This window comes from Centroberyx affinis, unplaced genomic scaffold, assembly GCF_046629955.1.
Source record: "Centroberyx affinis isolate AG114_WGS23_722 - 3 ecotype Tasmania unplaced genomic scaffold, CSIRO-AGI_Caff_v1 ptg002675l_1, whole genome shotgun sequence".
NCBI classification, from domain to species: domain Eukaryota; kingdom Metazoa; phylum Chordata; class Actinopteri; order Beryciformes; family Berycidae; genus Centroberyx; species Centroberyx affinis.
In genome coordinates, this window is record NW_027280859.1 from 707,994 (window position 1) to 733,748 (window position 25,755).

The window sequence follows — 25,755 nt, forward strand, 5'->3', positions numbered from 1 at the left end:
AATGTTCTTTTCAACTGAAAAACAAAACTTTATTAACTGTTTAGAATACACCATGTTGCAGCATTTTGGATCTCTCACTTGAAGACTCTTTGGGCATCCAGTGCCGGATTCAACAGCACGCTTTGTTCACCGTCGCTGCCGCCGCGTTCTCCGGCCCTCTGGTCTAGACGCTACTGTAAACTGCTCTTCATGTACTTGATAAAGGACAGGTACGAAGATGGATTCCTAATTGACACTCATAGTAATCACTATGGCCTGAAAAGTTATGGAAGTAGATGCAGAGGGCGGAGAACTCGGATGCAGGGGGGGTCGTCCTCCCTCGCTCCCGCTGCGACAAACAGGAAGTCAAATAAATAAGCAACAGTCACACTTTCTTTTGTGCTCCCAACAGAGCAGGGCGCATATTACACACAGCATTCATCTTCATGACATTCACACTTATGTGACGGGTGCCTGGATTTGCATGTGTGTGGATTGTGTTGGTTTTGTTTGTGTGTTTATATGTGTTCATACATATATAGTAGATATTATCAGATTGCACTTCAGAGTAAAGATTGAATTCTGTACACCAAGTTGTCCAATATTAAAAATACATTAAATTACATTTTCCAAATAAATATTGGTCCATTTTTGTCTGTATGCCAAGTACACGTACAACTTCCTGAGACACTTTCAGAACCATAAACATATTTCTTATACCATAGATATCTTTCTTATCCATAAGTATACTCTTTTCAGTCTTCCTCTACCCATCTTTTCATTTTTTCTCTCTCCCTGGAAGCGAAATAACTCCACTTGTTCATGCTACACTTACTTCAGCCATCCACTTCTAACGTCGTCCCTCATCATATGACCCGCTCTCTCATCCGTGCCAAGACATACATAGTAAACAGATTTCTCTCACTGCACCAGCGCAGCATAATCCCAGACTAGAGATCGTGTTTCAGCTGCAACACGCAACTAAACAAAGTTACAGATACACAACAGACAGCACTAACTTCAACTGCTACCGTAGTTACTGTAACCGACCTGAACGTACATCTGTGCCGTGAAGTTGTGTATCCGTGTGTGAGAGTAAAGTAGTGATGGTTGTGCTTTGTTGAGATGACAAAATGTATGTATACAAACTTTCCACTTGCATGCTGACAGCAATTCGTATAATAACAGTCTTACAGCCAAAGGTTTTTTTGAAAATACAAATGTGTTTATGGAAGCTTTCTTTTTTGTGAATTTTCACAGTATCAATGTGGTTCATCTTCCCGGCGTTCAACAGTCACACATACAGAGGCCAGAGCTGATGTCGTCGTGCATCAGAAGAGTCTCTAGCAGTTCCAGTCTAGCCTTGTGCAGGGTAGTTCTCTGGTACACACACACACACACACGCACACGCACACACACTTAGTACCTTAGCATGAGGAACCACAGTAACAAAGATCCTCTGCCTTCATCCTCCATCATCATTTACACCAGTCTATTATTGCTTTCGTATACCAATATTGTTATACAAGTTCAAACAAAGGGGAAGGGAAATGTATCGTCCATTTTGTCTTCCAGGGAAGCAGTCCTGACTTGCAGCCCAGATAAAAATCACTGCTGCGTGATTTCCAACACAAGTGTGACGCTTCGCAGGCAACAGAAAAAAAACAACTACTAGATTATCCTTAAATGTGATGTAAGGCAGCAGAAGATGAACAGATGGACAATCGCCTTCCCTTCTTCAGACTTGTGTATACATACAAAGAGAAAAAAAAAATATATATATACCAAAGACTGGCCCATTAGCGACCTGTGGGAATATTCAATAAATAAGAAGCCTTGCATGGAGAGAAATGGTCTGGGTCCTTATTCCAGTACCTCTCCACCTACTGCTCCCCTGTCTTTCCCCCCCCCCATCTCCTGTCCTTTGCCGTCAACGTCTCTACGTCAGTCTATACGTTAGAAACGGCGCTGCCAGTGTCTCGCGCCTGACGGATGCCGTACAGCCACTTGATGACGCGAGCGTTCCTCTCGATGACCGAGATGCCGTACGGGACCCGCTCGTTGGCTCTGGCGGGCCCGTCCTCGTCGTCCTCGTCCCCTCCGTCCTCCCTCGCCCGGTCGGCGCACTCGGAGCTGGGCGTGCTGACGCTGCGGAGCTTGGAGACGGAGACGATGTCCGAGTTGGCTCTGGTGAAGCGCTCCACACCGCCCATCCCCTCCACCTCCACCGGGTCCAGCCCGCAGTAGTTGAAGAAGCGCTCCAGGTCGGCCGTGGCGCGCGAGTAGCGGTCGCTCAGGTCCGACTTGGAGCGGTGCAGGGACGGGTGCTTACGGGCCGATCCCCTGGAGCTGGCGTTGGACAGACGGGTGAAAGCGGGGGAGGCCGGGGGGATCATGCCCGCTCGGACCAGCATGGGACTGGGCGGCAGGTAGGCCGGGGGCGAGGGCAGGGCCTGGGAGCTGACGTGGGGCTGAGGGTGAGCTTGGGGTTGGTTCTGCTGGGGTGGAGGAGGTGGGGGGACCTGGGGTGGAGCTACCTGGCCCTGGGCAGTCTGTCTGGGCTTGATCTGGGGCTGCAGCTGGGGCCTCTGGGGCTTCCTGATCTCAGCCTGAGGCCGGACATCCACCCTCCGCACAGTCACCGAGTTAGGGGAGCTGTAGGGCACTGGAACCCCAATGCGGGGTGCCCGGGCTGGGATAGGGGGTGGACGACGGCTGGGCTCCACTGGATGGGTCTGGAGGTTGTTGTTGTTGTTGTTGAGCGGCGAGGAGGTGCAGGAGGAGGTGGACGAGGAGTTGGCAGTGCCATGGTTCAACGGTCTGAGATTGTTGAGGAGCCGACCGCTCCTCTCCTGCCCTGCCGACAGGCTGCTGCCGATGCTCTTCGCCCCTGATGAAGGGGAGGAAGCTGAGGGGGAGGGGGAGGAGGAGGACTGTGAACAGGGCACAGGTCCTTCACACACATTATTGATCAAGTTATTTAGAATATCCAAGTTAAGTGCAGGTCCTCTCCTCCCTCCTAGTCCCTCTCTCCCTCCGGCGTTCTCCACATCAGCTGGGCGGCGGGGAACTTTCCGGGCCGGAGGAGCGCTGATCTGACATTGGAGCATCATCCCTGGGGGAAGGAGGGGCTTGCGGATGATTGGTGGTTTGACAGGAGCCTGGCGGGTGAGGGCCACCTGTTGGCTCTTGACGTACTTGGCCTTATCTGCCTCCAGGCGCTCCACAGCGCTCAGTTTACGGGCTCCGGGTTCAGCCTGGCGACGGAAGTAGTCTGGACCCTTGTTAAGGATCCGGAAGGGCATGGCAGAGGTGAAGGGAACCCCGGCCAGACGGCCGTCCGAGGGCCGCAGGGTCTCCACCGGCATACTGGAGGGGCTGAGAGAGAGAGAGAGAGAGAGAGAGAGAGAGAGAGATAGAGAGCGTTTCTATCAGTCAAAAACCTTATGAAACAGAAATATCTGCTTGGTGCTAAATAACAAAACATAATACTGCTGCAGAGAAAGAGAGACAGGAGAGGAGTGCAAAGAAAAGACAGACAAAGAAAGAGAGAGAGTCAATGAGAAAGAGAACTATTTTCTAACTTCATTTTTCATTATTCACCATGTTAAAAAAATAAAGTGATATATGGCTGTAATGCAACTACCAGAATGACAGACCCTGTATCCCCTGATACAAGGTAGACTGGAGAGAAACAGAAGAACTGACAGAAGGAGAGGTGGGCGAGACTGGGGCTGTAATGGTCAACGAATGTCCTTTTAGAGCTCCCACATGTCCTCCCTAAGCCTAAGAAAATAGCCCTTTTGTATTCTCTCTTTTCTTCCCACTCTCCTCCTCCTCCTCCTCCTCCTCCCTCCCTCCTCCCTCCCAGTGCCCCTTTAACTTCCTTACCGGTCGCTCTGCTGCTGCTGCTGCTGCTCCTCTCACTTCTCTCCTTTTCTTCCTCTTTTCTTCTCACCCCTCTTGCTCTTTTATCCTTGCTCTTCCCAGTCCGGGCTCAGTGAAAGGATACTTGTGGGACGGGGTCAGTCGGGGTCAAATTCCACATCGGGGGCCCGGCCAGGCCACCTCTATTAGCTCGGTGGTGACCCACAAGGGGTTAGACCGTGGATTGGGGGTCACAGTAGAGCCGATGGGGGCTGTTTAACCCAAACACAGGTCTCGTAGAGTGATAAGATGGTCAGCCAGCCAGTCAGTGAAGACACCGTCAACACAGCAGCCTCTACAATCTCTATCCAACTCGTCTGTCAAGCCGTCTGCCTATCCAGCTGCGATCTGACACAAAAAGCTGGCCGGCAACTCAACTGGAGAGGGCTGTAGTCCTGGAGAGGGTTAAAAACAGAGGGAAAGAAAGTCCAAGTCAGGTAAACGTAGAGCAAAGACAACTGGCAGTCCTGCTTCTCCCACTTTTCTCTCTCTCTCTCTCTCTCTCTCTCTCTCTGTCCGTCTCTGATTAACAAAAGCATACACACACACCGATACACACACACACACTCACACACACACTCCTCCAGCCGACAGACGGGACTCTCTTCTACAGTGAAGTGGAGCAGACGGGACAGGCTTTAATACCACGTCTGACTCCTCCCAGCTGGCCAATCACACGTCAGACCGGGAGCCTCAGCAGGGGCACGGGGGGCGGGGTCAAAGGCGGGAGCTACGCTCCCATTGGTCCACCTCGAAAGGGATTCTGACCAATTGGACCCCTCCCCCCTCCAAGCACAACAAAACACTGGGACTGGATTTTCATTCAAATGAAAATTCTTTGAAAGGGAGAAAGGGAGAAAGGGGGAGAGAAAGAGAGGAGGGCAACGGGCGAAACAGCTGCAATCTTTTACATTGACTTGCATCAAGCTCAGCGGGGTCTTATGAAAACATTGTGAAACGTTCAAAACCCTCACAACTGTTCCCCTCGTTCAGCTCTTTGTTTATAAGCACAGAAGGTGGGACAAAGTGTTGACAGTGTGTGAGCAGTAGAGACACAGATAACAATAGAGGATCATTTTCTTTTAAGTCTAATTCAACCTACATTCACATTTTAGGTGTTGCTCTTATCCAAACCGATGCACAATGACAGCAACTTTTACAGTGCCTAAAAATGATTTAGGCCTATCTGAAGTACACAGAACACATTTATAGAATGTGTACTTAATGTGTATTATATCTAATTTAATGACCCTCTCATAACAATCTGTACAACAATGAGATTCACTCAAGATCAACCTCATAGTGATGAATAACACTGAAATAACAGGCTGAAATGAAGAATTTGCTGCACTCCCAGTTACAACACCACTTTGGAGACAAAGACAGTGAAACAAAGAGAGAGCAAAAATGTAAATGCATTCTATCCTGTTTCTATACTCTAGTACCCAATTACTACTACATGTCTCTTTGTGTTTCAGTGGATCTGAAAACACTGCTCACACATGCCCTGTTTATCCATTTCCCCCCTCTTTCTTCAAGCGCCTCTCTTCATCCTTAGTTTTAGAGAACCTGAAAAACAATTCTCTCCTTCCCCCCACTCCCCCCTTTTTTCCCCTTCTTTTCGTTTACACCATTACACTCCAGGGTTACATCACACCCAGAGTTAGTAGGCCCATCTCTCCCCTCATCACCTCCACCACCAACATATCCATCCACACATTTTTAATTAGTCTTTTTATAGCCGTCTTCCTGCCTGACTCCCTGAACACGTGACCCTGTTTTCCCCCCATCCCTCCTTTTCTCTCTCTCTCTCAAACCCCTTTAACAGCAGACCAGCAGCAGAGAGAGAGCAAAAGCAACTCTGACAGCTTACACTTGGAAACACACACACACACACACACACACACACAGAGCTGCATTCAGGTACTTCAAGCACATAAAAGCGCAAAGATATGCACATGCATGCAGACACACTGCTTTCATCTTGACCATGTGACAAACCAAAGGAGAGTTCTACCAGAATAGACCAGCTTATATTAAATAGATTTGCAACCCAAAAAATAATAATGCACAAACACTGTGCTACCCCAATGTTACCAAAAGCCTAAAAGCAAACCTCGAAGGAATACATTTGGGGGATAAAGCGGATTACACAAAAATACTATTATGAAAACACTGTCAGAATGGTTAGTGCACAACAAAGGAAGCGCTCTGAGCGGACTGACATCAAGTCTTATAAGCAAAGAGAAGAGTGATTGTTCAGTTAGACGCTGTTTACAGGAAGGAGGAAGCTGTACATCTTAGTGAAATGAGATAGGACACACAGCATCGCATATTGGAATAATGTCTGTAAAAAGGGGTCAACAGTAACTCTCCACAGGCAGACAGAGATACACACACATGCACACACACCTGTCACTGAATGCTTGGGCTTTTAATAGATAACACACAAACGCGCTTGGACTGTATTTATGTGTGTGTGTCAACAAGTCCAACGCTGCTACACTGGTGCTCTGCCGTCTAGAGAAACTATTTGGAAACCGGATGCTATTAGAGTGTGGGTGGGGGGCGGGGGGTGGGGCGGGGGGCGGGGTGTACCACTGTACAGCAAAACCAAAAGACCACAGACCTGACCACTGACACTTAATCATTTCCAGCATATAATGTCATAGAGTGGAGAGCTGCAAATAATATCCATCATAACATGAAGTCATTAAAGCTAGTATTGAGTCTTAAAATCTGAATTTTCTTCAAAGAAGTGGCAAAAATCTGCCACTTGGGTGAGATAATTCCACTTGTTTCCAATGTAAATTGACTCGTTTTCATGATTTCTTTTTCAATAAAGTGTCACTTCTTTTTTCTATTTGGGTGATCTGCCTTGGTCCAAGATATTAAAACATAATGAAAATTCCTGAAACAAGAGAAACTGATTAGAAACGAGAGGAATTATCTCAGCCCACTGGCAGAATGTTTCACTTGTTTTAACAAAAATCTGATTTTAAGACTGAATATGAGACGGAAATAATTAAGATTAACATTTCTTGCAGTGTAAGAACAGGAACAGCCCTACGAATGTACAGCACCCTGGATCAGGTCGACCGTCTGACCACTCACACACTGAAAACACGGCCAGTTGCAGTGCAATAGCTAGGCTATAGATAATTATAGAAATGGCTGTGTGTGTGTATTGTGTCTGGTCAGAGAAACACATCCCCAAAGACAGGATTGACCAGAAACAGAGTTGGAGCAAATCCAAAAGAAACTGCTGGTCACAGAAACCTCAGACACCTCAGGTTTAGCATGCTGTTGCCTTGTCATTACCTTTGCCCAGGCCTCTCGTGAAAAAGAATCCTTTAAGGCCAAATTTAGAGCCTTTTCAGACCCAAAAAAAAGACCCATTTCTCAAAACATGTCCAAACTTTGGCTGGACTTTCTGTTGTTGGCTACAAGGAGGGGACAGACATATCATATTGACAGAGGTCCCAATTTCATGTCTAAAAAGGTCTAAAAAATGTGCATAGTAAAAGAGTGTGCATCTTTTACCTTCTCCATAACATACCATAAGCTCATTTAACAGCTCCATCCCTGCTATTGTACAGCGAACCTCTGTCACATACCCTTAAACATGATTACTATACTGGACATAATCGCATAAACACAAAAGCAAAGCCATTGTTCTGGGACTGGAGGGATATCTCTCCGGATCAACACCATAAAACACAGGGTTATAATACCCGTGCATGAGCTGTGTGCATGCAAACACACACACACAGAGGTCTCACTGCCACACTGCCCGCGTAAACCCATCTCAGCTGATAACTAATCCCATGATCCACTCGTTATTCGCTCTCTTTGTTACCTTGCTGGACCCAACAGTCCAGCCATGGATACTATGAGAGATGGAGAGAGAGAGATACAGAGAAAGAGAGAGACAGAGAGAGAGACAAAGAGAGAGACAGACAGGGAGAGAGAGAAAAAGAGAGAGACAGAGAGAAAAAAGAGAGACAGAGAAAGAGACAGACAGAGAGAAAGAGAGAGCGAGAGAGACAGAGAGTCGAAAACACTGAAAATATTGCCAACACAAAGTTCCAAAAATGTCACATAAACAGTAGATACTTTATATTCACCATATTAAAAGGTGGGATGAAGGCTTCTAAATGGATTCGCACCTCATGGAGATCACAGTTGGAAAAAAGGTGTGTAAATGCAAACCCTGTGACCTCCTGTCTTAAAAACCCTGCAATGAGAAGAGCCATCTAAATGCAAACACTGCCACCCCCAGATAGTCCCCAGTCCTAAAAGCAGCAGCTATTGTCATTCATTGCCACACTGTACAGGGCCATAGCAGCTAAAAGGCATCTCTGCTATGGGACTAATGTGTGTCCAAACGGTGCCGTTACACTGCTGCCTGCCACCAGCCGAGGTGTGAACTGATCTAGTCAGGCAACACGTGACCTCACAACTGTGTGTGTGTGTGTGTGTGTGAGAATATGGGTTAGGAATAACTTCCTATGGGAAACAAAAACATCCCTCAGCCTGTCTATCCACTCCTCTGTCTAACAGTGTGTTTTTCTAACTGCCTGTCTGTCTCTCTCTCTTTCCATCCATCTGTCGGTCTGCCTGTGCAGTTAGCGAAATAGCTGATGTCTCTGAAAGCGACAAGCCGACCGCAGGCACAGGCCGCAGCAGCAGAGCGAGGAATTATATTTCTATTCCACGATGGAAACTTGTGCGGTTAGATTATCATAAAACGATGCTAACCGCCGTGTTGTTATGAATCTGACTGCTTTTTACATTCGGCTCTCTGTTTCCAACCGCTATATTAGCGTGTAATGATATGGCTTTTGATCGCTGCTCTGTGTGTGAGAGAGAGAGATTGTTTGCGTTTCATAGTGTGTGAATGACTGAGCAAGTGAGTAATACCTGAACGAGGGAAAGAGAGAGAATGAAAAAGAGAGAAGTGTGCTTTTATCCATCTCTCCAGAGCCACAGAGCTTGCAGGAGGGAGGGGGGGTGGGGGGGTCATTGCCGGGACCTCCAGCTGAAAGGAAGGGATGACTACCACCACTACCACAGCTGACTATGGTCAACCTACCAACCAGCCTCCATAGGCCTAATTATAGGGGAAGCCTATGACTGGGAGCAATTTGCCTCTGCAATACTTTCTAGCACTTAGTTACTGAGTGACTGAATGGCATAAACAGCAAACAGCAACACGTGAGGGGACGGGTTTACAGAGGAGAGGGGAGGGGGAGGAGGAGGGGGAAGAGAAAAAGAGGCCATGAGAAGTTTCATACTGTTTTTTTTTTTTTACTAGAGACTGTCCTGAAAAGAGACCGATTGTCCTAAAAATGACAATCCTCAGGCTAACAGGATGAGGCAGCACTCAGAGGGTCCAAACATTGTGGGACAGGAACAAGGTGAGTTCATATGTGTGTGTGTGTGTGTGTGTGACGCCAGCTGGCCTGTCATATCACAGTGGCCTTGGTCCCGGCGGACATTGACCTCCGATTGGATAGAAACGACAGAGACCCCACCTACAGAGCTGTCATCAGAAATGCTTTGGTTTCTAGGCCCCTCTTCTCCAACCTGAACACTCCAAATATAGAAACTGGAAAACACATCTATCAACTTTCAATACAGACAAGGACTTTTTATTTAAATTAATAATGAGAATAACAATAATGTGATATTTTACTGATGCCTGTAAGGAAATTCTCCTTTCTCAATGGTGAGGGTCAGCTACAAAGCAGCTGGTAGGGATTCAGTGTCTTGCTCAAGGACACTTCAACAGGCCTGATACTTGGTGACATGGGGGTTCAAGCCCCGGGTCCTCTGGCTGAAGGATGGTTCCACCCGTACATCCCAACAGTTTTGCCCCATAAATCCCACAACAACATCCTAGAAGGAAGAGAGCAAGATGACAACTTTGGGGAGAGTCCCAGTATTATAAAGGCTCTTTAAGAGTCACCTTCATCCCCAGGCAGAGAGGGGGGGGGGGTTTCGTTAGTCAGCAGTGGTTTCTCAGGTTCGTCGCCCACTGGAGGGACGAGCAGGAAGCAATGACGCATTTCACAACAGGAAATGTGTGACAAAGACAGCAAAACAAACAAACACACGGCTGGAGTGTTTGCTTCTGACTGTGCCTCTGTATGTGTGTGTGTGTGTGTGTGTGTGTGTGTGTGTGTGTGTGTGTGTGTGTGTGTGTGTCCCGCAGGTTGACCCTGTTTTACGGTGCCCTCAGCCCATGCAGTCTATTTTCGGGCACTTGGCTTTGCCTCTTTGCCATGAAGCCTGTGAACACTGGCAACTGTTGTAGACAGGCGGCACACAATGAGATCAGCCATAGCATTGACTGTCCTATCTAACCACAGCTTAGCAAAAATAACAGCACTAGCAAAATCAATGAGGCTCCTAACTATAGACTGGAAAACTTGACTAAAGCCTCTCCTGGCAGGGTGTTATTGCCTTTAAAACTATAGTTGATACAGTCAGCAAACAGGACCATGATAACGACTACATGCACACACACACACACACACACACACACACAGTTGAGAGTGAAAAAGTAACCTTAGCACCAATAAAATTTTGCCCCTCATTGTTTTTTTTGTTTTTTTTTAAATGTATAGGCTATGTATTTTTATAGTTTATAGTATATTTTATGTCAGTTCTGCTTTACTAGACAGCGGATAGCAGTGAATAGCAGGAAAGATGGCAGAAATAAATAATGTGATATATTATTGATCCTTGTGGGGAAATTATCTTTTCTCTTCCCCCCCCTCAGGTCAGAGGTCAGGTTCAGCTATACAACAGCAGCCTTGGAGCTGACAGGGATTCAGTGTCTTGCTCAAGGACACTTCAGCAGGGCTGACACTTGCCAAGATGCCTCGAACCCAGGTCTTGTGATCGAAAGACAGTCTCTCAAACCACTTGGCCAATCCACCGCCCCCTAAGAGGCATCATGGCATATCAAAATGGCCACAACCCGGGTTCAAATCAATGACATTATGAGCGCACAGCAGAGGCCCCGGCCCATCACCCCACCAGGACACCCCAGGTCCATTTTCTAACTCAATAACAGCTTAAAGGAGGAGTTCAAAAGGTTATCAGCCACTCCTCCTCCGCGCTGATTTAGGGAGCCTCTGAGACAGCTAATGAAGACAGAGAGGCTTCTGCATGGAGGAAAGCAGCAGAGCAACAGATCTAATAGGATTCAGGCTTCACGACACAGCGCTCAGCGGCTGTCTTCTCTGCTCCACGCCACCAATCTCCCATTAAAAACAGCCCGTCATGACCAGGCAGAGATCATGATTGACACGCATGAATGAAGTGTCTTGTCTAGTTATGCAACTGCTATTTGTACACACATGCAGCAGGGCCTAGTCAACTGCAAAAACAACCATTGAGCCATAAGCAGAGAGTTATTATAGCATCTAGGCTGCCCTAACATTGTCCGACCCTCCCCCACTCTCTCCATCCATCGTTCTCCCCCTAACATCACCCCACCACCCCCCTCCACCTCCACCCATCACTGTCTGTGTCTGTGGCCCCAGGAAACACACACATCCATGCGCAATTACACCCAAGGGTGGGATGGGGATGGGTGGGGGTCCAATGAATCTATGTCTGGTGTGTATCTGGGCATGCATAAACGTTAACATCCTCATATTTGTGCGTATGTGATTGTATGTGTGTGTGTGTGTGTGTGTGTGTGTGTGTGTGTGTGTGTGTGTGTGTGTGTGTTTGACTGAGTAGGTAATCAGTGGAGAGCAGGTGGTCCGGTCTCCCCTCGGGAAAACTAAACCCGGCAGCGAAGACAAACACATTCTGACATCTGCAATTCGCCCATATTAACCAAACAGAATAGAAGAAATAAAAGAAGAAATAAAAGAGCGATCAACGTGCATTCCTAAAATAAACAAAAATAACAGAGTACAAACGAACTGTCACATTTTGACAGTGCCTGCTTTGAGCTGGTCCCCTCCTCTCCATTTAGAGAGTTTTGTTCCAAAATGAGAAAAGAGTCACACCTACTAAATGAGTGATGGCAAAAAAAGCAGCACATTGAAACAACAACTTAAGTCCTTTTACACTTTTACAGACTGGATCGTATCAAGTATATATTAGTTACTGGATGATAAACTTCAGGTTTACTATAGTTCAAGTGAGTGAGTGACATTTTCTTTTAAATAATGATTTCTTTATATAGTGTTTTGGAAAACAGCTCTTAATTTGTAGATAGATAGAACCACTAAGTGCAATATAGATCCCATAATAGTTCCTCAAACAGCAGTGACTATCCATTCCGAATGGTTCTATAAAGCCCCATCTTGCCCCCAAAGAAGTTCTCAATCACATTGTAAAATGCACAACATTTAGCTTGTTCCTCTGACAAAACCCAGTCCTCATAAATGTTCAAGACTTCTTGAGTTCTTTTGAGGGGTTCTGTTCCACAATGAAAAAAGTGACATTGACTCTTACAAAATTAACAGCACAAAAGTAGACATATTGAATGATGATTTTTTTTGTATCACAAAATGGATAAAGAGCATCTGGGAATACAATGCCTCAATGTTTTAAAGCCTGTCGAGATTCTGGCATTGCGGAGCCTTTAGAGGGTGAAACAGCTCTGATGTAGCAGAAGATTTTCTGCTGATGATGGAAATTATTCTCCAAACCCCCCAAACCGTTCTGGTTTTGAAGGGGAGGGGGGGTTGGGGGGTCTGGATCTGTGGCTGGAGGCGGCTCTCCTCTCTGGGCTCTGCTGGCTTCACTCAGCTGAAGCTAATGTGTTAGGTAACACTGGCAGCTCTACCTCACATGCACACACACGCACAGTTACACATACTCCCAGACACACACACGCATGTGTAGATGCACGTACACATGCATGCACAGATGCACGTGCACACACACATGCCAAGAGATATATAGACACACACACATAGATGCACACACACGCGCACAAACACATGCTTACAGCGACACACAAATCCACGAAACACACACACATAAACTCACTCACTCTCACACACACACACAGCTCTGTGGTGCAGCGGCAGAGCCTGCAGGGAAAGAAAAAAGGCGAGGACAGAGAAAACATCCCCCCTTCAGAGCGCTGGTGAACGCATTCCAGAGACACGCAGGCGTGGACGCAATCACATACTCCTGTCCACAGGCTGCTATAGAGCCACTATACACACACACACACACACACACACACACATACTGGTGGGAGGGAGAGTGGTCACTGTGGAGTCGCCTCAATGGCTAGGCCACACTGTGGGCTTGGATACAGGGACCCTTTACACACACACACACACACAAACACACACACACATACACACACACACACATACAAAGGCATGAACACAAACGGTTGTATACATGTGCGCACGCACACACACACACACACACTGTTATGAGCCATCCTCCAATTATTAACCCTTGTAATCCCTAGTTACCTTTCCACTGACAGAAAGGGGCTTTCAAGGTCCAAAGGGCCGTCATGAGAGCCTCTGAGTGTGAGTTTCTGTTTGCTTTATCTAACGGCCTGACGCGATATGCCCTCCTCATTTCACACACACACCCACACACTCACACATGCATACACACACATACACATACACACAGTCAAAGTCACATACTCACGCATCTTGCATCCAACAAAGCTCGATTAGCTCAACTCTCTCTGTTTTCTCTCTTTGACATTTATCAACATTGTCGGCGAGATAAAACCAAAACACTGCCGGCGCGATTACGCTTTGAAACGCTCTCTCTTTTTCTCTCCGTGCGATGAAATGTCAACATCAAACCTGTTAGTGCTACAATACATCCACTTTCCCTGCCAGCCATGCAGCTTCGCACCCTGTTACAGCAGAGAGAGCGAGAGAGTGAAAATAGTCTTGGAGCAGAGCTGCCAAATGTTATAATCAAGACCAGTATTTTTAGATTTGGCTTTCCACCTCACAGACAAGGACAAGGAAGCAGAGATGGGAACAAGGAAAGACACAATAGCTGGCTCTCACAGAATGGAGCTTTTCGGTTGTTTTGCCTGTTTTTCCAACGTGCCACACAAGACTTACATTGATCATATAGCCTACATCTTATGTTTACATTCCTATTACCAATAAACGACGAGTGTCTTTGAATGGACAGTCCCATAAAAAGAAAAAAGCATAAGCCATGAAAGTCATATGGCTATAAATGTCACATAGGCAAAACCCTATCATTCTAAAGTCTAAAGTTTGCGGTCCATCTGTAACAGAGCAACCAAACCTCCTCCCATGTAAAGTACACAGACACAACCCCATGTCTACACACTGCAGGCACTCGATCTGTCCAAACAGGGTAGATGGTAAAGTTTACTTACGTGATGTGTGTGTGTGTCAGGCAGTGGGATCCCAAACCGGGTCTCTGGAATACAGCAAAACCCACACTTGTGCAACTTCACGACACCAGAGTGTCGAGTCGCACTGAAGAAGCTGGCAGTAGCTGTGAGCCTGCGCGGAGGCTTTCAGCTGGTATGCGCGAATGTGCCGGTGTGTGTGTGTGCGGTGTGTTGCTATGTGTGCGAGTCAAATGAACACTAACCTGAGCGTCTCTCTACCCTTTAGGCTAATATACTCCCCTCCTTCTCCTCCTACTGCTCAGGCAGACTCCGCCCCCCCCCCCCCCTCCCCCGTCTCGAACCAGGAAGAGAGGCTGGAAAGCAGGAAACGGAGCCTTTCCTCGTAGTCACGTGACCTTCCTGACACTTTCTCACCCGCTCCGTCCCTCTCCTCTACACTCCAGTCTGTGTTTTGCGAAGACGTTTCCGTTACCTATGGCAGTGGCACAAGTAATGCAGGGCATGGAAACACTGAGTGTCTGACTCTGACAGTGACTTTAAACCACAGTAGCCGGTGGCGTAGTGGTAAATATAAATTTGGGTAGACTATGACCACCAGTCTGTGATCATCAGAAGGCAAACAACCATCAATATAAACAAAATCAGTTATATTTTCAGAAAAGCAATAATTTATGCTCATTTATTCCTTAAAGTGACACTGATTTTCTCTTGATTTTCTTGATGCTAAGCGCTCATTGCTGTGGTGTGTCTGCATTTAACTTCACAGAAATCACTGTTCAGCCATCATGGCTGAACAGTGGCGGCATGGTGGTGAATTTGTCTGTTCAGCCATGGTGGCTATTGCTGCTCATGCTAATTACCCAGTTCTTCTTCTGTTGATTCCAAACAAACCACTGTTGCTGCTGCTGGAAATGTAAAACGCATCACTTTCTGTGCACCAGAGGATTTTTTCCAGGAAAGAACTATCAGACACCAAAGAGTGTTTAGAACAGCAAATGTAAAAGCTTTCATGAACTGGCTATAGGTTGAATCACTATTATGTTATATAAATTGGTGATAGTAGCAAAATGAACATTCATTTTAAAACCCTATCTTCATAACTTACATCAGTTTGACACTACTTACTATACTTACTATACTTGTCAGCCTAAAAAAGTGGGCAGTAAAAAACTGTTAATTTTGTCCAAATGAGTCCAGATAAACAACAGAACACAAACTAATCTATTAGCCATTAGGGGGGACTTTGCCTTTCCAATAGACACTTCCAAGATAATAAAAAACCTCTTCTAGCAAGTGAGGGAAGGAAGTGGGACAACATAGAGGGCAGGCCAATGAGAGTGACAATATCATTATGATGGAGGTGTGGTCGAGGATGTCCTGTCATTAGCGCCTGCAAAACAGTGGTGAGGGATTATTCGTAACGGGAATACCTGAAAGTATGTGTGTGAGTGTATGTGTATATATATATACACACGGTGTGTGTCCGATTAATATGAGTGAATGCCCTGGTCTCCATTCCTATCAGTGGTTCATGTGTCTTCCTGCGCACCGTGGCTGAGCTGCCCTCGCTCTTTACAGTCCAAACACACAGCGGTGCTTATTTAAGGGAGTCGGCAGGGCGGGGTGCACCGGACGGACCTCCCTGTGGTAGGCACAGGCACACACACACACACACACACACACACACACTGAAACACATGTATACACACAAATGTACACACACACTCAGACACTCACACCCACAGTCAAAAATGGGGGGCGTATGTATACCCCCCCCCCCCCCACACACACACACACACACACACACACACAAACACACACACACAGTGGTCAGTCATGCTCCTGAAGCAGCAGCAGGGAGCGGACTTCCACCCAGACTCCTCACTGTAGAGGGAAACGAAAAGGCAAACACACAGCGGGAGTCGACGGGATACGACAACAAACACTTCAGCTGGGTCAACACATTCCAACACCTTCTCTACCTCCTTCAAAACTATCATTCACACCCTCCTTCCTTCCTCCCTCACTCGCTCCCCTCCTCCATCCCTCCTTCCGAGGGTTGGGTCTGCTTATCACAGATTTACCATCTCTGCTTTCTGTTCCTCCTCCCTCATACCTTTCCTAGTCCCCCCTTCTCTTATCTATCAGCCACCTCACCTCTATACTTCTCCTACTCCTCCCTTCAATTCATCTTCTACTCACTCTCCATCCTTCGGCTCCCTCGTCTCTATTCTGTTCTCCTCGTCTCCTACTTCTCCTCCCCTCTCCCCTCTCCTCCCCTTCATCTCCTTTTCTCCCCCTCTCTCCTCTCCATGCCTCATCTCCTCTACTCTCCCCTTCCACCTTCCCATCACCTCCTTCTTCCATTCTCTCCTCTCTTCTACTCCTCCCTCTCTCTCTCTCTCTCTCTCTCTCTCTCTCTCTCTCTCTCTCTCTCTCTCTCTGTAACCCACACCATTACAGTGCCAGGGGGAAATACTTTCAACATAATACCCAGTTAGCATCTCAGCCGGCCCTATGGCGACGGTAATGCACCTCCATGAGAACACACACCTGGAGACACAGTGGAGGCAGGTGGATTAGGGAGTCTCAGTGTGTGTGCTGTGTGTTGTCAGGTTGTCTAAAAACTTTGTGATCCACCATAAACTGGCACACACACACACACACACACATCCCTACAGCCCGTAGCATCATCTTTACTGCATACAAAAAGTACAGACACCAACAAATACCATTCGCTTCATACAGAATTACCTATTTTGATCCATCAGCAGCACAATTTATTTTTATAGTGGCGTCAGAAAGAGGATGAGGGGTGTGAAGTTACTGCAGAGGCAGCTCTGCCTCCTTTCTCTCATACCAAAATCATAAGCTCTAGGCGTGCACGCGCACACACACACACACACACATACTTACACATTCCAGGGATGCGACTACTCACCAGTGCAACATCTCAGATTACTGCTCACATTACACATCAGCATGCCCAAGCAAGCCCTGCTTCTATCACCAGGCATCCTCTACATATACACACACACAGCAGGAAAAAGACATCAAACTGCTCCGTTAATACGATAATGAATCTCCTGAGAAAGTCAGATTGACCTTAGTGAGAACAATCTTGACACATATTGAGAAACATGTACAAAACTTCTCAGAAAGCACCTTTTTAACGAAATAGGCGATAAGCATAAGCAGTTACATACCTGTGGTCTACATATTATCTGCTCAAATTTGCATTGCAAGTTTTGAATTTGCTCATTTGAATGGGATTATTTTACTGTATAGATTGCAGGTGAAATTCAAATTTCTTGAAGAACGGCTTATCCGGGCCTGGTGAACGTTGACATTCAATGTATGTTGACATTCAAGTACGCAAAACGTGCTGCAAACACGCAGAGCAAACATTTGGGGGGCTTGTTTAAACATTAAGAGGTCTTCGGGAAAAAACGTGACTTGTTCCAAAGCGGCTGACACCTTTTCTAAGCCAAATAAACCAGAAAAACAAACAACACTGAATCTGCTGCAGAGAAAACTAGGCATTCAATGCAAATAAGGTGAGATAGGCTTTCAAAGAGAGCAGCCTCACTCCTGTCCCCGTTGGCCCTCTAAATGAAAATGATCCCCATCTTGAAGCCCTCTAGTGACATCTTACTTTGAACCTTTGTAGCCTCAACAGACACTCTATTCACAGAGAAGGGCATCCACATAAAAGCTACTGTACGACCACAGAGAGATTCCCTAACATTAAGGCCGGGATCACACTTAAAGCGTTGAATGTGTTACTTTGATAGAAGTTCAGAGAATCCGTTACTGCTGCACCATTCTGTTGAATTGTTGATTCTGTTAACTAAATCGAATGCTGGTTTTCCCTGATTTTCACTGGCTCTCTAAAGTTTTTGTGATGAAAGTGTTTCGTCAGTGAATCAGAGCTGCAAAGAAAACTCACACACGTTGAAAGCTGTTTGTTTGAACACACCGTTTAGTAGGTCAGCGGTCCCAGTGTGGAGGGGGCAGGAGTAAGTAACGTTTAACACGCGGCATGTTGCTAGTGGCGTCACAACAGCCAGAGGCACCAAAAACAAGCAAAGGGCAGCGTCTCCCTCACGTGCAGCGAGGAAGCATGGCCCTCTGGGAATGAAAGGAGGAGAGAAAGGAGGAGAGGAAGGAGGGAGGGAGCGATGAAAGGAAGGTTGGCATCCGAACTGCTGCCGTTTGTCTCGGAAGGGAGGGGCAGATGGAGGACATGGGAGATCCTGCAAAACTACATAAGCAAACACACGCACACGTATTCCCACACACATACATGCAAATGGTCTTCCCGGCTCAGTGTGGGTGTGTAGGGATCTACACAGAGAGACAGATGAACACACTCCTCATGACTTTTCACAGAAAAACCTGATGGAGCAGGTGCTCTGCCAAGGCAAACTCATCTAACCAGAAATCATATTTGTCTAGTCATCCTTGATCTAGTTCAATTAACTGTCTGAGTCCCAGCCTAAGTACCAGTTACAATAAATTACTTAATCTGTGCGTGGGCAGTTTGCACGGTCAAAATAGCAGCAAACAAAAGCACCATAGTACACAAATGAGGTCCTTCACCTGTGACCTAGTGAACAAAAACAACTTTACATTCCTCACAAGCAGATAAGGGATATAATGGCCTGCTGTGTAAAGATACACAAAGTCATTCTATAGGAAAACAAACACATTTGGAATAGAAGAAATGTAGGACAAAGTATCAAGTGCTGATTATGACAAGCAAGTGAAATAACATCCACTATTTCACTTTGCTCTCTGGGGGAAACTGGAGTCAATTCTTTCAAAACGAGTCTAGTCAAAACTATTACACATATTGCCAGTGTCTTGCAGAAACCTCGGTTATCCAAAGTCAGCCTTTTAGAAAGAGAACAAATGGCTGATGTGCAAACATACTGTATGTTCTACATGGAGGCAATGCCAGCTGTCACATACAAGGTTTTTGCAGGACACTGACAACATGTAAGGCCTCTGTCCTCCCCTCTAGCTTACCTCTAATTGAGAAATTCAGTGGAAGTTTGTCCCCAGCTCCCAACTTCACTCAGTCGAACAAGAGGAGCTGTTTGCATGTGAGGAATCTCCAGAGTCCTGAGCTGCTGACCTCCCGCATTCAACAGAGACAGAGACAAGCCAGCCAGGACAAGGAGACAGACTGACCTCATTCCTCAGGGAGATACTCGCGCAAACTGGGAGCACCCGAGGGCCAATGGGTGATGGGGACTTCAGCCACATGACTGCTGTTTAGGATATTTGGGCCAGAAGGGGCTTAAGTTGACCGAGAAAAGGGAGGCTAGCAGAAATGCAAACTGTGCTCTCGCAAAAGGAGGCATCAGATCCTAAATCAGACATCATATATGGTGTTTGAAACACATTTTGTGCTCAGACTAAGACAAAATACTAAACATCATGTCAGACTGTCTTGAAAATCTGTTACATAGCGCTGCCTCAACAGTTTAGGAAGCTCTAACATTAGCTTTTACAATGTTGTGTGCATGGTCCACACAGTTGTTGTGCATTTCTTAGCACTGTGTGAGAATGGGGTGTGTGGGTGTATGTGTGAACTTATGCATGTATAGGTGCATCTTATTTAGTGCACATGATATGTGCGTCAATACATGTGGCGCCTATGTGCAAGCGTGCATGAACAAACTGTTTCAAATCACACCAGTTGAGTGCTTGGAATGGGGTTGCATAATGCCAGTCAGTATCTGTGTGTGTGTGTGTGTTTGTGTTATAATCTGGCCAGGCCTAGCAGATTACTCTGCCTGGCCCGGCCAGGTCTGACAAGCGATGGCAACATAAGATGACATCATCATCACATGGCAGTGCAGATAAACCACACACAACGCAACGCCAGGGCCAGCCAGAGGGAAAAGGCCAAACAGTCAGCACAGCAGAACTGACAACAGCCAGACACAGACAGGGAGAGACAGACAGACAGACAGACAGACAGGGAGGCACAGACAGAGAGACAGAGATTGACACAGACATGAAAACAGGGAGAGAAAAAGAGAAATTGAGAGGGATAAACATATAGCAAAAGAAACAGGAAAAGAAAGACAGAGACAGATATCAGAATAGAAAGAATGAGAGAGAGATACAGACATGAAAAAAGGAGAAAGAGATTATGGGAGAGAGAGAACAGGCAGGACCTGGCACAGTCAGCACAACAACGCAGCACTTTGACAGCAGCCAGACGGTAAGAGTGTGAGAACTGAACCCCGTCCGTGAGTCACTCCCTGGGAAACGCAATGATTAATACTTACATTATTTCTGCAATAAGGGCAATGTGGGATTTTTCCTATGGCACCTACAAACACAACACTCCAACCTAACCATCCTGAAGTTCACCCTGGGTAAAAAAAAAAGAAAGCTCTACTAAAATTACACTCTCATTGTATTCTATTCGGGAGGGCATACATTTGGATGAAAGTGTAATCTCCAAGAATGGCCACCAAAAATATCAGATTTTCCAATGTGCTTATGCAACACTGATATAGGCTATAATATTATAGGCCGCAACTGGTGTAGCATAATATACTGTAGGCCACACTATCATTTTCTGGCTATTCAGTGTGATGGATGGTATGTAGGTTGGTAGGAAAAATATGATCCTTTCCAGCTAATCACAGGCTTGCTCTCATATAGGCATTCTGGATGAGTTCAGAGAAAACAGAGAACATCCCCAGCATCGGCTACAATGGTTAATTACTCTGATATGCATGCAATCAGGGCAGACTGATGTAACACTAAAGATTAGATGTTACAGCGTGTCTCTCTCTATGTGTGTGTGTCTGTCTTAAGCACCAACTGTACCACCGCTGACATCTGCTACAGTCTTCAGCTAGAAAGGATTCCCTCACTTTGGGGCAGTCCCGCTGAACGCACGACGGGGCAACACCACCGCTAGGACCAAAATATCAAAAAGAAAACAAGATAGTAAAAACAGCAGAGAAAAAAAAATCCTCCGTCAGCCTACAAGACTCCAAACCCCCAAAACGTGGCCATTTGCTGGAGAACTTTTTCAAGACTCTACGCTGCACAAGCACAAAAACATCTTATTAATGCCAACTATGTGTGATTCACCATATAATTAGTCACTGTGACTTGTCTTTTTGAACCCCCTAGGGCCAAAATATATAAGAAACGTTCCCTTAGGCCAGAATTATGTTGAGCTTTTATAGTTGCAAAGACGTCAATCAGAGACATTCCACGAGGTAAAGACAACAACGTGTTCGGTGTTCAGTCCCAGCAACCAGAAAGCCAGAGTCAACAGTCTGATGACAAATCTCAGAGCTGGAAGCAACTTGCAAACAAGAGCTGTTGCAAGACAGGGAGGATGTGAATAACTGTTCCTGGGAAATTGCTCTTTTTGATATGTCAGTCAAAATAATTCCAGTCACTGAAAGTCTGCTCAGTCAAATGGTTCAAATCATTTAATTTAATTCACAACGAAAAGATAAAACTTGTTTCACTCTTAAGATTCATCTTAAATCGTTAAGCATGACTTGAAAATGAATCTACCCGCCAGCATGGGAGATCTTGCTGATCGAGCTAATTCGAAAAGCACACTCTTGAATGGGACAAAGGGGTCGTATTACCAGCAGAGCGTGTTCAGCCAACATCTTCCAACTCCATTACATAAGCGGGAGAAGAGCCCATCTCCTGTTTCGATAGCGAGAGGGAGCTTGATGTAAAAGTACACCCCCCTGGACAGGACACTAGTGGCTTGTGGTGGGCCTCAGCCTTCGCTTAAAACCTCCATAAGCTTCTTTCCAGACATCGCCTGCCCTGCTCTTGTCTCCCATTTGATGTTTCCCCCCGCATGAATGAAGGAAACAAATCATTGTCTCCGGAGATGCTTCGAAAGACAGATGTGAATAACACTGCTGTATGAACTCTGTCAAGAACTGTTGTCAAATTTTGAAATCGGGTACATGCTTTTTCCATCAGGACATACATAAAAAGAGGTCTCCTTTTTAGTATTATCTTCGAGCAGCCAGTGTCAGCCTACTTTTTCTGTTTGTTTGGGTTTCCTTTCTTCTTCTCTGAATTTACGCTAGCTCACTGAGGGGCCCGTAAAGACACCAGGCTGACAGGCAAACTGACTTTTCTAGGCTGCAGGATGCACATTCCTGGGCTGGGAATGATTAAGAATGGAAATTACAAGGTGGTGTGTTGGTTGTTGTCGGCCAAGGGGAACAGCTTTTGGGAGTCAGTCACAGTCTTTGTTGATGACTGTGAGCCACTTACGAAACCGACATACTGCGGCTAGTCTTTTTCTCACATTTTAGATTTTATATTAGTGCGGCAGGGTGGCCTAGTGGCTCGGGAGACCCATCGGTCACCCAGAGGACGCAGGGTCAAGCCCCCCGGCCTGCTGAAGTGTCCTTGAGCAAGACACTGAATCCCTACCAGCTCCTGGGCTGCTGCTCTGTAGCTGAACCTGACCTTTGACCTCCCTGTGGAAGGGAGCAAGAGAAAAGACAGTTTCCTTACGGGGATCAATGCAGTATCACGTTATATTATTTTATCACTCGGAAAAATCACTCTCACTTCACTGCTGAGGTGTAGCCTGCTGAAAGATCTTGTTTTCGAGGCCGACTCTAGACTCACTCCCCTGATTTCTATTCAAAGAGAAAGGCAACCAGCACAACAGGCCAATACAGGAAGGGACAGCCAATTCAGCACCGATACATTTTAGCCCTCAACTTCCTCCTCAGACGGAGGGAGCGGAACTGCTCCCCTCCGCCCGGGGAAAACCTGGGTGTAAATAAATCAATGTGGACGACTCAGAGTGTGAACCCTGATATGCAAGCTAGACTAGACTCATATCCTCTGCTCTGATGCTCAAGTGGACTTCCTCTATTTATGCAACAAACATAACATTACCTCACAACTTTCTCCCTCTTCTGGGAATCAAAGTCCACTTCAGACAAGACTAGGCCCGGTTTCCTAAAAACACCTCACCACTAAGATTTATATCTCTCCAGCGGATGACAATGGTGACCTCGGTGCCATCACGGACCCACTGCTAGGAAAACTGGGACATGATCGTTTCAGAGAAAGGATGATTCACTGAATTACAAAAGAAGCCTAATAATAGTCATATAAATATAGTCATGTTGTAAATACTGGGACAATGAAACTTGAAAATATCCTTTGCTGCTTACTCATCTAAATCAAATGTGGAGTCAATGGTTAAAAAGTGAACATGAGGCAAGATTGACACCTTTTTGGACAAAATGTGGGTTTTGATTAGCCTCTGTGTTAAACCATATTGAAATGAAACAATGACATCAGCAAAGAAGACCAACTTTGATTCACTGTCCACTACGCCAGTGGTTCTCAACATGGGGTCCAGGGACCACCAGGGGTCCTTGAGGGGGTTCAAGGGGGTCCCCAGCAAATTGATGAATTGTTAAACTTCACCATTATTTAATTTACAAGAAGTTAACACAAGTAGACAATATCGAAGAATGATTATTTTGATCATAGTTTCACTGTTGTCTCTCTACCTACAATACAGATAGCCTAGTCATGGGATTCTGGACAATATCATATCTAACAATAAAAATATTCTCAATTTTGGGTTCAAAAGACAAAATCTCATCAAATGGGGGTCCGTGGCTCTAATGTGGACTAAATTAAGGGTCCTTGATATGAAAAAGGTTGAGAATCACTGCTCTACGCCACTGACTGTATATTTCAAATAAATATTTCGCTTACTTCAAGGATTGACTTTAACTCTGCCATTGAACGTTTTGTGATACACTGAACATCTCTGCATGCAGCTAGCTAGATAAACGTGCTAGAAAAAGGTGATTTATTTTCACAGGTGCACCACCGTGTGATATTCCTTAAAACAGACCAATTTCGTGAAAAATAATAGTGCCAGGGCCAACTCACCCGTATCCACAGCTCCGTATCACAGTTCACCAAATGTGTTTTGATGTTTTAAAAGCCGTATAACGCAACGTGTCCAAAAAAGTGTTACTGGATATAATCGATACTGCATCTACTTTCACAGAAACTTTCAATGTTGGCGCGGGCGAAACCATATATAAACCACAGCGACTGTAACTAATAGTGAGTTATAATATGCACTCGTTAAAAGAATTACAATTTGCCAAATGGTGTATGGATAAATGCATTGATGATATTGTCGATTAAATGGCTGCACAGTGTTGAATTCTTTGTACATTACATAGATTTCCTAAACAAGGCATTTAGCGCCCCCCTAAAACGATCACCCACTTGGTACGTCCGGGGTTCCAGTCATTGGTCAGTACGGGACCATTTACAATTTGGAGGACGCCGCGTCCCGGTTCCTTGGTAACCACTTCTTCTCGCGAGAATAAAGGCATAAAACATTTATGTTACACAAGCTGGAGCGTTGGAAACGGACTGAGTTTCTGTGCATGGCATCATCTCACCCTTCTGCTGCTGTAGCCCTGACGAAAAATCACTATAATATTCCTATGATGTTCCTATAGGGACTTAATAGTGTATCTGTGGTATTCAATATAGTGGGTTTATAGTGATCTCATCCTATTTTATGGTATTTATTTTTTATCTCCTATGGTATCACTACAATATTCCTATAATAGTTTTAGAATACACCAATAGGAATTTAAAGGGACTTATTAGTATGGGCCTTTTTCATGAGGGAGAATAGACTAGAATAGAGAAGACTAGAGGTAATAAGAAATGTCCCAGTGGTAACACTTGCTGTGTAAACTAGGCCTATGTCAACAAAACTTCTTCTACAAATTCTGGACCTGAATGATGAGCAGGAGAGTTAGTACAGTTATGGCTTTATTGCAGTTATTTCAAAATTTAGGCATGGTCTGCAAACAAAAGTCTGCCTCCCTCATGCTATCCCTCTCAAAGAGAAGGGGCCAGTGGGGGGCTTGGGTTCAGCTAATGGCAAAACAAGCTGGGGGATGATCTAATGTTTTGGCAACAACCTGTTTTAATTAACTAATTCAGGATGACCTCAACTCTAAGGAGAGGAGTGTTTTTCCTTCTCTCCTCACGTGTGTGCAGAAGGGACATAACACTTACCACACTGTTCCCATGAGAACAATAAATGTATTCTTCTCCAGAGAAACCTGAGTGATGTTCTGCTTCGCTTCCGCCTCCCAGTTAAACAGGAGAGGCAAAACATTTCTGGATAGGTGTTGATAAGAGTGATGCAATTAGCATGTCTGTCACATCAAAGAGCTGCATGTGAGGCGATCATAGTGAGTGCTTGATGGTAGGTGATTCGTTTCTCTCGATCTAATGGAAATTCATTTTAAAAATTAATTAATGTAAAGAGGGGCATTTTTTTTGCTCAAATTTGTAAAAACAAATCCTTTTGCCTCTGACCTGTCAACCTTTATCCTATTTCCCCATGTCTGTACCCCTAACCCGGAGAAACAAGCCTGAGAGAGAGAGAGAGAGAGAGAGAG

At 45.7% G+C, this 25,755-nt stretch overlaps 1 protein-coding gene across 3 annotated transcripts; it reads right to left on the reverse strand.

Annotated features, from left to right (window-relative positions):
- On the reverse strand, positions 1-24,252 carry LOC139657364 (protein FAM110A). 3 transcript variants are annotated; one of them, XM_071535168.1, is made up of 3 exons: positions 24,209-24,252; positions 3,871-4,301; positions 1-3,357 (listed from the first exon to the last, which is right to left on the reverse strand). In XM_071535168.1, exon 3 carries the CDS (start codon positions 3,345-3,347, stop codon positions 1,929-1,931), a length of 1,419 nt encoding a protein of 472 aa, XP_071391269.1. In that variant the 5' UTR covers positions 3,348-3,357; positions 3,871-4,301; positions 24,209-24,252; the 3' UTR covers positions 1-1,928. The 3 variants fall into 3 exon arrangements, with proteins under 3 accessions (XP_071391269.1, XP_071391268.1, XP_071391270.1); XM_071535167.1 differs by lacking the exon at positions 24,209-24,252 and adding an exon at positions 14,282-14,469; XM_071535169.1 differs by lacking the exon at positions 24,209-24,252 and adding an exon at positions 4,478-4,509.
- Between the last annotated feature and the right edge of the window lie 1,503 nt (positions 24,253-25,755).